At 38.9% G+C, this 15086-nt stretch overlaps 1 protein-coding gene across 3 annotated transcripts in view; it reads left to right on the forward strand.

Annotated features, from left to right (window-relative positions):
* LOC110465655 (sortilin-related receptor-like) overlaps positions 1 to 14643 on the forward strand; it is an 80207-nt gene extending 65564 nt beyond the window's left edge. For 2 of the 3 annotated variants that reach the window (XM_021521607.1, XM_021521608.1), the window contains 5 exons: positions 2451 to 2619; positions 4111 to 4217; positions 4990 to 5206; positions 6985 to 7206; positions 7855 to 14643. In XM_021521607.1, coding sequence (XP_021377282.1) covers positions 2451 to 2619; positions 4111 to 4217; positions 4990 to 5206; positions 6985 to 7206; positions 7855 to 7919 — 780 coding nt within the window. In that variant the 3' untranslated portion in view covers positions 7920 to 14643. The remainder of the gene's footprint in view (positions 1 to 2450; positions 2620 to 4110; positions 4218 to 4989; positions 5207 to 6984; positions 7207 to 7854) is intronic. The other variant, XR_002464634.1, reaches the window with a different exon arrangement.
* The last annotated feature ends 443 nt before the right edge of the window (positions 14644 to 15086 follow it).

Genomic DNA, 15086 nt, shown 5'->3' on the forward strand with positions numbered 1-15086 from the left:
ACACTGTGTACATCTTTATATATTTAATGACATCAGATAACCATTGTGTTTGGTGGTCTACAGAACTATACTGTGTACATCTTTATATATTTAATGACCTCAGATAACCATTGTGTTTGGTGGTCTACAGAACTACACTGTGTACATCTTTATATATTTAATGACATCAGATAACCATTGTGTTTGGTGGTCTACAGAACAACACTGTGTACATCTTTATATATTTAATGACATCAGATAACCATTGTGTTTGGTGGTCTACAGAACAACACTGTGTACATCTTTATATATTTAATGACATCAGATAACCATTGTGTTTGGTGGTCTACAGAACAACACTGTGTACATCTTTATATATTTAATGACATCAGATAACCATTGTGTTTGGTGGTCTACAGAACAACACTGTGTACATCTTTATATATTTAATGACATCAGATAACCATTGTGTTTGGTGGTCTACAGAACAACACTGTGTACATCTTTATATATTTAATGACATCAGATAACCATTGTGTTTGGTGGTCTACAGAACAACACTGTGTACATCTTTATATATTTAATGACATCAGATAACCATTGTGTTTGGTGGTCTACAGAACAACACTGTGTACATCTTTATATATTTAATGACATCAGATAACCATTGTGTTTGGTGGTCTACAGAACAACACTGTGTACATCTTTATATATTTAATGACATCAGATAACCATTGTGTTTGGTGGTCTACAGAACAACACTGTGTACATCTTTATATATTTAATGACATCAGATAACCATTGTGTTTGGTGGTCTACAGAACAACACTGTGTACATCTTTATATATTTAATGACATCAGATAACCATTGTGTTTGGTGGTCTACAGAACAACACTGTGTACATCTTTATATATTTAATGACATCAGATAACCATTGTGTTTGGTGGTCTACAGAACAACACTGTGTACATCTTTATATATTTAATGACATCAGATAACCATTGTGTTTGGTGGTCTACAGAACAACACTGTGTACATCTTTATATATTTAATGACATCAGATAACCATTGTGTTTGGTGGTCTACAGAACAACACTGTGTACATCTTTATATATTTAATGACATCAGATAACCATTGTGTTTGGTGGTCTACAGAACAACACTGTGTACATCTTTATATATTTAATGACATCAGATAACCATTGTGTTTGGTGGTCTACAGAACAACACTGTGTACATCTTTATATATTTAATGACATCAGATAACCATTGTGTTTGGTGGTCTACAGAACAACACTGTGTACATCTTTATATATTTAATGACATCAGATAACCATTGTGTTTGGTGGTCTACAGAACAACACTGTGTACATCTTTATATATTTAATGACATCAGATAACCATTGTGTTTGGTGGTCTACAGAACAACACTGTGTACATCTTTATATATTTAATGACATCAGATAACCATTGTGTTTGGTGGTCTACAGAACAACACTGTGTACATCTTTATATATTTAATGACATCAGATAACCATTGTGTTTGGTGGTCTACAGAACAACACTGTGTACATCTTTATATATTTAATGACATCAGATAACCATTGTGTTTGGTGGTCTACAGAACAACACTGTGTACATCTTTATATATTTAATGACATCAGATAACCATTGTGTTTGGTGGTCTACAGAACAACACTGTGTACATCTTTATATATTTAATGACATCAGATAACCATTGTGTTTGGTGGTCTACAGAACAACACTGTGTACATCTTTATATATTTAATGACATCAGATAACCATTGTGTTTGGTGGTCTACAGAACAACACTGTGTACATCTTTATATATTTAATGACATCAGATAACCATTGTGTTTGGTGGTCTACAGAACAACACTGTGTACATCTTTATATATTTAATGACATCAGATAACCATTGTGTTTGGTGGTCTACAGAACAACACTGTGTACATCTTTATATATTTAATGACATCAGATAACCATTGTGTTTGGTGGTCTACAGAACAACACTGTGTACATCTTTATATATTTAATGACATCAGATAACCATTGTGTTTGGTGGTCTACAGAACAACACTGTGTACATCTTTATATATTTAATGACATCAGATAACCATTGTGTTTGGTGGTCTACAGAACAACACTGTGTACATCTTTATATATTTAATGACATCAGATAACCATTGTGTTTGGTGGTCTACAGAACAACACTGTGTACATCTTTATATATTTAATGACCTCAGATAACCATTGTGTTTGGTGGTCTACAGAACAACACTGTGTACATCTTTATATATTTGATGACATCAGATAACCATTGTGTTTGGTGGTCTACAGAACAACACTGTGTACATCTTTATATATTTAATGACATCAGATAACCATTGTGTTTGGTGGTCTGCAGATTTAATGACTTACGATAACCATTGTGTTTTGTGGTCTACAGAACTACACTGTGTACATCTTTGAGGTTAACACCAGCCTCTCAAATGCCTTCCTGATGCGGTCAACATCAATGAATTTCACTGACCTAAAGCGTGGCGCCACCTACAATTTGACTGTCCGTTCCAATTTCTTAAATGCCAGTAGTTCAGAGCCCTGCATCTTCAAAATCCGTAAGTAGAATAGTTTAAATAAATTATTATTGTTTCAGTTGCGAAGTGTTTGTTTTTTGCTGGGTCTTTATTCAGGATGTTATGGAAGGTAATTAACAAAAAATAGGCTACAGTTTTAGTTTGAAAGGAACTGGTTACAACTCTACGTTAACCACATTTAGCTCTATGGCATGAAATCACAGTGACCAGCCGGCCCTGGGTGATGATGTTTGATCAGCAGGCCCTGCGTGATGATGTTTGACCAGCAGGCCCTGGGTGATGATGTTTGACCAGCAGGCCCTGGGTGATGATGTTTGACCAGCCGGCCCTGGGTGATGATGATGTTTGACCTGACCAGCAGGCCCTGCTTGATGATGTTTTACCAGCAGGCCCTGGGTGATGATGTTTGACCAGCAAGCCCTGGGTGATGATGTCGGACCAGCAGGCCCTGGGTGATGATGTTGGACCAGCAGGCCATGGGTGATGATGTTTGACCAGTAGGCCCTGGGTGCTGTTTGACCAGCAGGCCCTGGGTGATGGTGTTTGACCAGCAGGCCCTGGGTGGTGATGTTTGACCAGCCGGCCCTGGGCGATGATGTTTGACCAGCCGGCCCTGGGGGATGATGTTTGACCAGCCGGCCCTGGGTGATGATGTTTGACCAGCCGGCCCTGGGTGATGATGTTTGACCGGCAGGACCTGGGTGATGATGTTGGACCAGCCGGCCCTGGGTGATGATGTTTGACCAGCCGGCCCTGGGTGATGATGTTTGACCTGACCAGCAGGCCCTGCGTGATGATGTTTTACCAGCAGGCCCTGGGTGATGATGTTTGACCAGCAGGCCCTGGGCGATGATGTTGGACCAGCAGGCCCTGGGGGATGATGTTTGACCAGTAGGCCCTGGGTGATGTTTTCTCAGCAGGCCCGGGGTGATGATGTTTGCCCAGCAGGCCCTGGGTGATGAGGTTGGACCAGCAGGCCCTGGGTGATGAGGTTGGACCAGCAGGCCCTGGGGGATGATGTTAGACCAGCAGGCCCTGGGTGATGATGTTTGACCAGCAGGCCCTGGGTGATGATGTTAGACCAGCAGGCCCTGGGTGATGATGTTTGACCAGCAGCATGCTAGAATAGAGTAGTATAACATTCCATTTGGTCTGGAACATTCCAAAGCCAGAGAGGCTCCAAATATTTCCAAATTACTATTCTCGAGAACATTTTCCACGATGGCTTAGATATACAGGCCCTCTGAGCCTGTTGATAGAAGTGTGTATTACCTTTGATGTTAATTACCTGTGAAACATTACAACTGTTCATTATGTGTAATATATTACAGGTGTCAATAACATGTTCTAGCTGTCAATTACCTGTCATACATTACAACAGTTCTGTAGTTTATTACGGATGTCAGTTGCCTGTTCAAATTGATAATTACCTGAGATGCAATACAAATGTTCTTATTACAGGTGTCAATTACATGTTCTAACTGACGTCATTGACCTTGTTTTGTTTGACAGCTGCCTTTGGGGCCCCTACAGTGTTCCGAGCCCTCATAGAGAACAGTGGTAAAGTGAAACTGGTATGGCAGGCACCCAAGGACGCTCCCTCGGACACACAATTTGGGGTTAGTATACTTATGTGTAATAATATTAATAATAGGAGGTTCTTATATACTGCTTTATCACAACCTAGTTCGTAGGTCGTCTCAAAGCGGTTTACAAAGTATTATCCGTGGTTATAGGGGCTTTGCAACCAGCAAATACCTTTCTCAACTCCCTGGGGAGCATACAGCCGGTGCTGCCATTTCGGCCCTCACATCTAGCATTCTACAATTCTAGCACTACCCAACCACATACTCATTTACAGCTGAGTAGACTGGAACAAGTGAGGTAAAGTATCTTGCTCAAAGATACAACACAGTGCCCTGACAAGAACATGCAACCGGTCATGAGCCCAGCATCCTAACACTAGACTACCGTGCCTCCTATTACCCGCAATTTGATGTGTATATCTGTGTATTTACTTGTGTTTATGTGAAGGCAATCTCTGTATTATCTGTATCGTTAATCACCTGTAAATTATCTGTATAGTACCTGTTGTAAAACTGTGGGGTCACATTAAATTCCAGAGGGCCTATTCTGTATACCTCGAAACTTTTATTATACTACCTGTATGTTATATAACTTGTATGTCTAATTACCTGTATGGTAATGTACTGTATGTAATATCACCTGTATTTTATATCACCTGTATAATATATCACCTTCATCTTATATTACCTGTAAAGATATTAACTGTATCTTATATTACCTGTAAAGATATTAACTGTATCCAATACTACCTGTTTAATTATCACCTATGTATTTATTCCATATGTATACTTGTACTTCCTACAGGGGTATGACGTGTTCTACAGTCGACACCACCACATAGATGCTAACGGCATTGTGGATCACAGTCAAAAAGAAAAGTTTACATTCCATCAAACAACTACGGCTATGTTCATGGAGATAGCCCTGGACGGCACTTACGAATATCTCTTCAAAGTACGCTATGCCGCAGTCAACCACTACCCGGGCGAGTTTACAGAGCCGGTCGAGGTCGCAGCATCAGGTCAGTGTTTTTATACCTATTTCACACAACACTCTTCTCTCGCGTTCGGTTTCTCAATTGGTTTATCGTGGGGTGTTCGAAAGAACCAGGGTGCTGTAGAAAAACTACTTCCAATGGAAGTCTGAAGTTTATATCGATCGTCCAGACGTAAATGTACTGGTACATCTTACTCCATAGAGTGTCCCGAGTTGTGTGTCCGACAAGAGTTGATTTAAAATTTAAGTTGAATGGTCAACTCTGACCAATCGAGTTAATACAGAACATGCAACACACAAAACGAGTACGCCAACACCCCAACACAATCAATGCCTTCGCCAACATGTACTTTCATGTAAATATATAATAAACACCGGGTTACACCTAATAAACACCGGGTTACACCTAATAAACACAGGGTTACTCCTAATAAACACAGGGTTACACCTAATAAACACCGGGTTACACCTGATAAACACCGGGTTACACCTGATAAACACCGGGTTACACCTAATAAACAATGGGTTACACCTAATAAACACTGGGTTACACCTAATAAACACTGGGTTACACCTAATAAACACAAGGTTACACCTAATAAACACAAGGTTACACCTAATAAACACTTGGTTACACCTAATAAACACTGGGTTACACCTAATAAACACCGGGTTACACCTGATAAACACAGGGTTACACCTAATAAACAATGGGTTACACCCAATAAACACTGGGTTACACCTAATAAATAACGGGTTACACCTAATAAACACAGGGTTACGCCTAATAAACACTGGGTTACACCTAATAAACACAGGGTTACGCCTAATAAACACAGGGTTACACCTAATAAACACTGGGTTACACCTTACAAACACAGGGTTACACCTAATAAACACAGGGTTACACCTAATAAACACCGGGTTACACCTAACAAACACCGGGTTACACCTGATAAATACTGGGTTACACCTAATAAACACCGGGTTACACCTTATAAACACTGGGTTACACCTAATAAACACTAGGTTACACCTAATAAACAACGGGTTACACCTAATAAACAATAGGGTACACCTAATAAACAATAGGGTACACCTAATAAACACAGGGTTACACCTAATAAACAATGGGTTACACCTAATAAACAATAGGGTACACCTAATAAGCACTGGGTTATATCTAATAAACACCGGGTTACACCTAATATATACATTAGACCACTACTGTCGGTTCCACTTGTCCACTCTTTTTGTACTCCCCATTTATTATTTCCCCCCAAGCTACTACATCGATCACCAATTGCAAAAGTTACGATCTTTGTTTCTCTCTACTTCTAACTACCTTTCATTTCCTAGCACCTTGCTTGGCAATACCTCACTTTCGGTTTGAATGTTGAGCGATCGCCCATGTGAGGAAGGCAGTGGGTTCTGTTCCCTGGCCGGGACATACCAAAGTTCTTAAAAATGGCAGTTGATATTCCCTGTTTAGCGTTCAGCAGTTAGGGTAATGGTAATAACTGGTTCACCCGTTGTCAGTATGATGTGACCAGACTGAATGCTGCACTGGATGCCTTCGGCTTGGTATTTCAGTGAGATAGCACTATAAAGTCGGCATCAGATCCGCTCTATCACAAGGAGGAAAGTACACCAACATACCCTGTCTCCTGCACACAATCACGCATACACTACACACTTGGAGGCACATCCTTAAATGACCTTAGCTTTAATAGGGCGCTAAGAAAAACTAAACCAAATACACCCTTCATTTAATATGATCTTCATGTGACTTTTGTGTTCCAGGAGTGCTGAACCTCCCAGTCAATCAGGCGTCTGTGGCCCTGTCTAAAAAGAACCTGATCGGGATATTTGTTGTCGTGGCCGTCATTGTTGTCGCCCTCGTTGTTGTTCTCGGTGTTTTCATTGTACGCCATCATCGTCTACAGCGTAGCTTCCTGTCCTTCGCCAACAGCCACTACGACACACGGTCGGGAACAACCACCTTCTCCTCCGCCAATGAGCTTGGTAAGTCAGATTTAACTTACCAACAGGTCTGGATATATTCAGACAACTTTGTCTAAATTTCATTTGTGTGGCATTAAAATAAAATCATATTTGTAAGTGAAATAAATATTTTTCTTGAAAAAGTCCAAATTAAGTGAAATGGCAGATATTTATCAGTGATGGACATTTGATGAGGTTGATATTTTGTTATATGAACCTGATGGAGATATATTAACCAAGAACAAAGTCTGAGGTTGGTATCATTAGTTTTTGTCCATGTTACAAAAAATCGACCTAACCAAATGTTCTTAATTCTACAGTAAACACAAAAATGAGTATGAAATATTAACCCTTTCACCACTGTAGACCATAATAGACTCATCCCGATCAATGAATTGGGAGAGTCTACTGAAGTTGCATAGGGTTGAAAGGGTTAAGCAGTAGAAACATAAAGCCAGTTCTTCATCTTTTAACTCATTGACCCCTGTTTCATAAAGAACTATTCCAACATTTGAATTGGAAGAATTCAAATCTGTCTTCAAGGGTGAATTAGTTAAAGGGAAATAACTCTCAACAGAAATCAGGGGTAGGTATTTTGACCATTCGAAATATATGTGTGATACAAGTGAATTTCAACCAAACTTTTCTTATTTGTATAACTTTACACAGGTGAGGACGAAGACTCCCCGATGATTCAAGGCTTCTCCGATGATGAACCGCTGGTTGTGGCATGATCTGGTTGCTGAATAGTCGAACCCTAGAACAAATCCAAATATTGCTATCATCAGACGTTTCGTTTCTCGGGAGATTAGGCTGGATATTTGTCTCCTCTACCGACGTCAAACGCGTCGAAAGATTTTACCATCAGTAGGACATCAGTCACTTTTGTGGTTGCCATTCGCATTCATTTGTTCTCGTTTACCAAAGTTTATTTGCTTTACGACAATTTAACACAAACATTATAGAACTTGAGAAAAAGTCATTGATATTTGGCAAGGTTTTATTTAGTCCTTTCCCGAACATTTTCAGATATACATATATCTGAATTTTATGAATAATTGGTTATTTTAATGCCAAGTTATGCCGAATTACTAGAGAAAAAATATTTTTGTGAGTGCGAAGTACTATTCAAGTCTTTCAATATGTTTCTTATAATATAAATGGCAAAACTAGGCAAAATTTTTGCACCAGAAGGCATCTCTTCTGAAATTTGCTCTGCAGAGTTCTCGGAAAATGACCGTAAGATGGGAAAGAGTTATAAAAAAACCTTTGCAAATGGTGTCACATGGAAACTTCACATTCTGTTGATATCTTTCTGAAAATATTCTTTTACTGTGGAATAACTAAGTCTAGATCTGACATGTTATACAGGATATTTGTTGTATACATTACAAAATGTTTGCAATTTGGGGATCTTTGACAAGAGGAGTCGTGTCCTTGGACAGCTACATGTGTAAAATTGGATATTCTTGGACAGATTCATGTTGGGTGTTCTTGGTTCGAATTGTCATTCTGAGATTAGCTAACGCCTGGTGCTGGTGCGCCATGCCCAGTGCCTCAAGCATAATATACAGTCCCTCTCTAACAGTCAGGAATCTGTAGAAAGGAACCTTGTTAGTCAGGACATATCTGTTTACAGGAACCTGCCCTATAGGAATTTTTTAAAACGACCGCAAAACATTGTTTGTTGGGGCTCATGTTTCTTCAAAACAACTTTCAGTTAAGACTTTTTTCCGATTTATGGGGTCGATGTTGCATTATATTTTTTTCGGAAGTTGGCTTTAAATCTGAAAAGTCAGATCAACAAGGTTCCTGAATGGGTGGAGATAAAAGTGTTAAGGGTGTCCATTATTTAGATTCCAGCATCTCTTCAACGCGGAGGTTATATCTATAGTTTGGAGTGTGACTGTGACACGAAAAACTGATGTGAATACAAAAAATTAATGGTCGAGAGTGAAAGATAAAATGTGAACTTTGTGATATTCTTAAAACGGTTCCTGAGTGTAAGATTACGTACATATCACAACCTTTTCTCCTCCCTCGGGTCAAGGGTCAAACTTACTATGAACTAGCGTGTTTTTGTTTTGGAGGACTATTATTTGATAATGTTTTACGTAAGTTGCCAAGGGGAGACAATTCACTGATTTAATCATTCAAAAGAAATTTCCCAAGTTTTATTCAAAACATTAAAATTGCAAGAATACTTGAGCTGGAAGCTGCATCAGAACTTACGTGACCATGTGTTGCTTCTCACTGGTTAGCTTGTTGATCTGAAAATATGGGTTGTCTCCCTTCTATGGATTGTCTTCCCGAAATGGTTACGTCCTTAACGTGGGTTGTCTCCCCTTAGATTATTGTGGCGATTTGAATGTTGGATCCCCTGGGAGTACAGAGATTTGAAATTGATCTGTTTGTTTTATTTTGTCATTTTAATTCTGTTGATACAATGATCTTGATCTGAAATATTATGCTTTATTAATATGTACTGATGTTGGTAGATGTTTTCGTTGAAGAATAATGGTGAGAATTATTTCTTTTGCCATAGGATCAGTTTCACGAAATTGAAGATTATCATTATGTTCCTTTAGTGATTTTTGCGATTTATTTATCATGGATCATATCACCTGTCTGTTTGTTTATATTTACCTTTTGTGCATTTGTTTATATTTACTGTTTATATTTACTCTATGTATGTCTCTTCTGAGAGATGGTATATGATAGATCTTTGTTTTTTTGTTTATTGTCCACACGAAACTATAGTCACACTTCGTTCTATTAACATGAAAAACCTGAATCTCAAAACAGGAAGAGATCTGGATGACGGTCGTGTGGCATGCTCAAAGGATCACAAGTAAATTATTCTTTATTTGGCTGACTAGTTTCCCTTCCAAAGTTGAGGCTATGTGGGGATAATTTTTCAATTATTTAGACACCTTATATATTCTATAATGGGTTCCCAAGTGGTCAAAGTATATGACCGTCTATATTAAATCACTAGCCCTCCACCACTGTGTCGCGGGTTCAAGGCCCACAAGGGAGCGGTCACCAGGTACTGTTTGCAGGTCGGTGGATTTTCTCTGAGCACTCCGGCTTCCCTCCACCACCAAAACCTGACACGTCTTTAAATGACCGTAGCTGTTAATGGGACGTTGACACGAAAATTACTGCGATGGAGAGTCTTGAATGTGGTCTCACACAGCTTCGACTGTTTACCACCCTACATAATCTACAAAGTTTACTTATCGCTTGCTAAGGCGCTTTAACTTTATACAAGAAGATGTGACTGTAGTTTTAGTCTGGAATCATCAAATGTTTGAGCTGGGTTAATTTTTTTTTCTTACTGTGTTGTATTTTGTAACTTTTTATGGTGAAAAAAAAATAAATGTGCCATTTAAGGAACCATTAAGAAACCTCCACTGGTGTCTTCCGTATTAGATACTGTATACGGGAAAATCTTTGCTGCAGCTTAATTTTCACCATTTTCGCGTAATGAGGGCGAATAAATTGTTAGAGAGAAAATCTGTTCACAAATTTAAAGAATTTGCAATGAATAGTAAACATATTTAATCATTGCAAACAGTGAAATTTTGTTCAACATAGTGGAAATATATTTTTTGTCAACGAAAACACTTGTCGTTTTTAACTGGTGATAATTTTTGTTTACGAAGGAGTTTTTGAAATGGTTCGTTTGGAATTTAGGGGAAATTTGGTATCCATTGACTTCCCTTATCATGAACCTAAAGGTTTTACACGACCGGTATATTGATCGCCAGTATTGGGGTGGGCTTATTCATGAACACCAATTTATCACAGATGTGGTACAGTAATGACTAATCTGATAAGTGCTTTGCCATGTTAAAGTCCGGGGAAACAACTGAAGTCAATGTCTGGTATGACCTATACCTAGCAGATCCTTAGCTTTCCCCGTATATATCTTTAATTACATTTTCCAAAAATGAGAAATTACTGGGTTTAATTATGACTTATTTTTATATATTGTTGGAATGGTATATATAATTAATATTGACGAAATGGTACGATTTTGATGGTAAGGTGTTGCCATGTGAAGGTGCAATTCCGACAGTACAAGTCACGATGGAATTTCTGGTCTCTGAACACGTCTGTTTAGATAGGGCTATTTTTGCCTCAGAGAGTGTCTGTATTTAATGAAATGTGACTTTGGGGTATCTGTGTTTTAGGGGAGGCATGGCCTGTCGTTATTAGAGTTTTAAACAAGACCTTACATAGTAGGCCACTTAGGTATGGATGGGTGGGAGAGGTACGTACATACTGTAGTCTAAAGATCGTGGGCGTGACTGTTCTATGAACGAGGCACAGTCAACCGTAACATAATGGGTGTGGCTGTCCGTTAAGTGATTTGGCCTGCAGACATGGCCTAATGTTGTCGGCATTGGCTGTGAAATTGATGCGGAGGGCGCAGCCTGCTGATGTTAGGCTTGTCTGTGAAAAAGGCATAGTCTGTTGACATCAGGTTACACTTTTGAAGATGTAAGTGAAGAAAGGTCTGAGGGGCGTGGCCTGCTGACGTTAGGCTTGTCTGTGAAATAGGCATGGTTTATTGACATTAGGCAAGTGTGTATGATTGGAGAGGCGTGGCCCGATGTTGTGGGCGTTGGCTGTTTTAATTGATGTGAGGGGCGTGGCCTAATGTTGTGGGCGTTGGCTGTTTGATTGATGTGAGGGGCGTGGCCTAGTGTTGTGGGCGTTGGCTGTGTAACTGATGTGAGAGAGCGCTATTAACCAGAGAACAGAGGACTCCAAAGAGGGAGATCACAGATCTGTCATTGACATAAAAGTTTATTTTTCCTATACATGTCATTTGTTTTTGTTTTTTGAAAATCTTTGATGGAAGCGAGTCTATATGTACAGGATATAATGTTATTGTGCAAAACAAAATAAAATCGCGTCATCGTGTAAAAACTCATCATAAACACTCATTTCCCTGTTTGCCTGTAACCTCATGTGATGCTATAGGTCACTATATGAAAGCAATATTTCAATATAAATATTCAGTGGCTGATATTCAGAGATTCATCCTGAGAAGTTTTCCATGTCTTAGAAATTTTGAGAAAATTTTGTGAAAAATATTTTTTTGATTTTAGAAAATTAACATGTAGAATTAAGGGGGCGGGTCTATCCTAAACCCCATCTAACACAAGCCCTATGGATCAGTCTCTGCTATCATATTGTTTTACTTGCAATTACTGCACATACAACATGTATATATATAAATGTACCAAGAGAGATACAAATATTTATGAAATTGTGTTTAACTCATGCACCCCTACATTTTCAAACTGGACTTGACCAGTCTTTGATTTGGCAAGGTTCAAATGTGACTTTTTGGGGTGAATTGTGTTTAATAATTGCATGTTTCAATCACAGTGATTGACTTTTACCGGTATATGTTTCTATCCATGCATTGTTTATTTGATGGCTAGTAAAACTACAGGATAAGTACAATGTACTGAGCTGTTTTGACAAAATTTGAACCCTGTCTGCAAATATCATCATTATGAGAGAATGAAAAGCATCATTATAAACAGGTGGTCTTTAAAGCAAAGGTTTAGATATAGAAAATACCATTTTGGGGCCCAAATTCATGAAACCATTCTCATGCTCAAACTCAGATTCTGTGTTCTTGTTACAGTGATAAATTGGTAATAAATCACATTGTCCGTGATTTGGAATAATTTTTGGAGAAACTTCAAGCAGAATATGGTTATAAAGGTCGACTATTTACTTTTTTAAATGATTTAAATAACTTTTGACAAAAGTTTGTTTGAGCAAAGATTCCATGCTTGAGCTTAAGAACAATTATGAATATGGGCCCGTGTCTTCTTTATACAGTAATTGAGGTGGGCGTTCCTTACATTATAGACAGGTGGTCTTTATAGAGAGATATTCTGTATAGACAGGTGGTCTTTATAGAGATATTCTTTATGGACAGATGGTCTTTAGAGCAAGTTATAATGACATGGAAAGCACAATTTGGGGTATTTTTGATGATTGATCATGTTATTCATGAATTCATTTAATTTATGGGGGGAAAATGATTATAATAAATTCTGAAAAATTACCAGCAACTATCTGTATACAGTAAGTATAGGGTTGATTTTGAATATTGTTTTGAAGTGTGATCATTATCAGGATATGCGAGACAGAAGAATTTCCAATCAGCTTACATTTGAAACTGTCTGGGTATAAACAGTATGGCTGAGACTGTTAAATGGTACTGTACATACAATGTATACTTATATTTGTGTTGACAAGCCAGCCTGGGGACTGTTGTCCTGAAGTCTGTACTCGGTACAATCCGGTGACCTGCTGGTCTTACTTCCTTTATTTTAACTTGTATTCTGTACCTGACATGATTCAGCCTTGTAGCCTGTACTCTGTACAGTCTGAAGATCCTTTGCTTTGCTGTCTATCCAGTAAACTCCATAGATCATCAGCCCACTTGATCGCTGTACCCAGTAGATTGTCAGCCCTGTTGTCTGTTCCCGGTACAGTCGGTTAATCGTCAGCCCTGTTGTCTGTTCCCGGTACAGTCAGTAGATCGGCAGCCCTGTTGTCTGTTCCCGGTACAGTCAGTAAATCGTCAGCCCTGTTGTCTGTTCCCGGTACAGTCAGTTAATTGTCAGCCCTGTTGTCTGTTCCCGGTACAGTCAGTAGATCGTCAGCCCTGCCGTCTGTACCCGGTACACTGGTCCCATCACCGATGCTAGCCTATCACTGTGTTTTTGCTATTTCTGTATGATGTGTAGATGCCTGTAAGATATACGGGCCAAATATTTGTACCAGTGCCACATCCAAGTCCTCGACATCTCCTGGGATTTACCCCGCCACACTCGCACAATATATATTAACTCATTCACCCCTTAAAATTTCATAATGGACTTTTCCAACCCGTAAATTGGAAGAGTTCAAATGTGTCTTCAGGGGTGAATGAGTTCAAGGGTTTTCTCCCTTTTTGGATGATTTCTTTTCTTTTTGATATTCACACCATATACTCAATTATAGTTCTTATTGTTTACTCAGAAATAATATATTTAAAAAAAATTACGGTGTGTAACTGTCCGCTTTTACATCAATGTCTGTAAGGCTTGTGTGTTGGGGGAAATTATTCAGCAGGTTTGGCAAGGACTAGCTGTTTATTCAAGCAATTTCTAGCCAGTCGTTGTTCCTAGCATTGTTGGTGAGTGTAAGGAGCGACACATCTGGGTAGAGATTGGTGTTGAAGATGTATTTGGTTTAATCCAGTCCACAAAGAGGCTGCCCCTCTGCTCCAGTTGCTGGACCTCTGTGCTCCAGCTGCTGGACCCAGAGTCAATCGTGACGGTTGCCGTTCCGATGTTGAATTATTTGTGGCATTGGTTCTATGCAATATGTTATGTAAAACATTCCATTAATAAAATCGTGCTAATTCCATCAGAATATGTGTTAGTCTTGTTGTTCCTGTTAAAACACTCTTGAATGATCTCCCAAGCACCAATTCTGTCTTCCCGCCATTTTATTTCACAAATGTATACAAACAACCTTCTAGAGAACAAAAGTTCTCACAAAGGGAAGTAACTGTTGGTAGTGTCAATACAAGAGTTCCTTCCCTTGCACTGTTATATAAGATCAACAGTTCCTCGACTATTTTGGTACTCGCACATTTTACTACTAACAAATATAATCAGCTTACGCCAAAAATTAGAGAAGGGAAACAGAAATGAAGGTAAAACATGGATTATCACTAAGAAATGTAACGGAAATTAGAGACAAGAAACCGCCAATGGCGATTTCGCCGGATTGCTACTGTGAGTGAGTGAGTACATTCTCATGTAAAGCATCACATGTGATGGGCATCCTTTAAGATACAGCCATGCAAGTTT

This window comes from Mizuhopecten yessoensis, unplaced genomic scaffold (genome assembly GCF_002113885.1).
Source record: "Mizuhopecten yessoensis strain PY_sf001 unplaced genomic scaffold, ASM211388v2 scaffold11097, whole genome shotgun sequence".
In the NCBI taxonomy this organism is placed as follows: domain Eukaryota; kingdom Metazoa; phylum Mollusca; class Bivalvia; order Pectinida; family Pectinidae; genus Mizuhopecten; species Mizuhopecten yessoensis.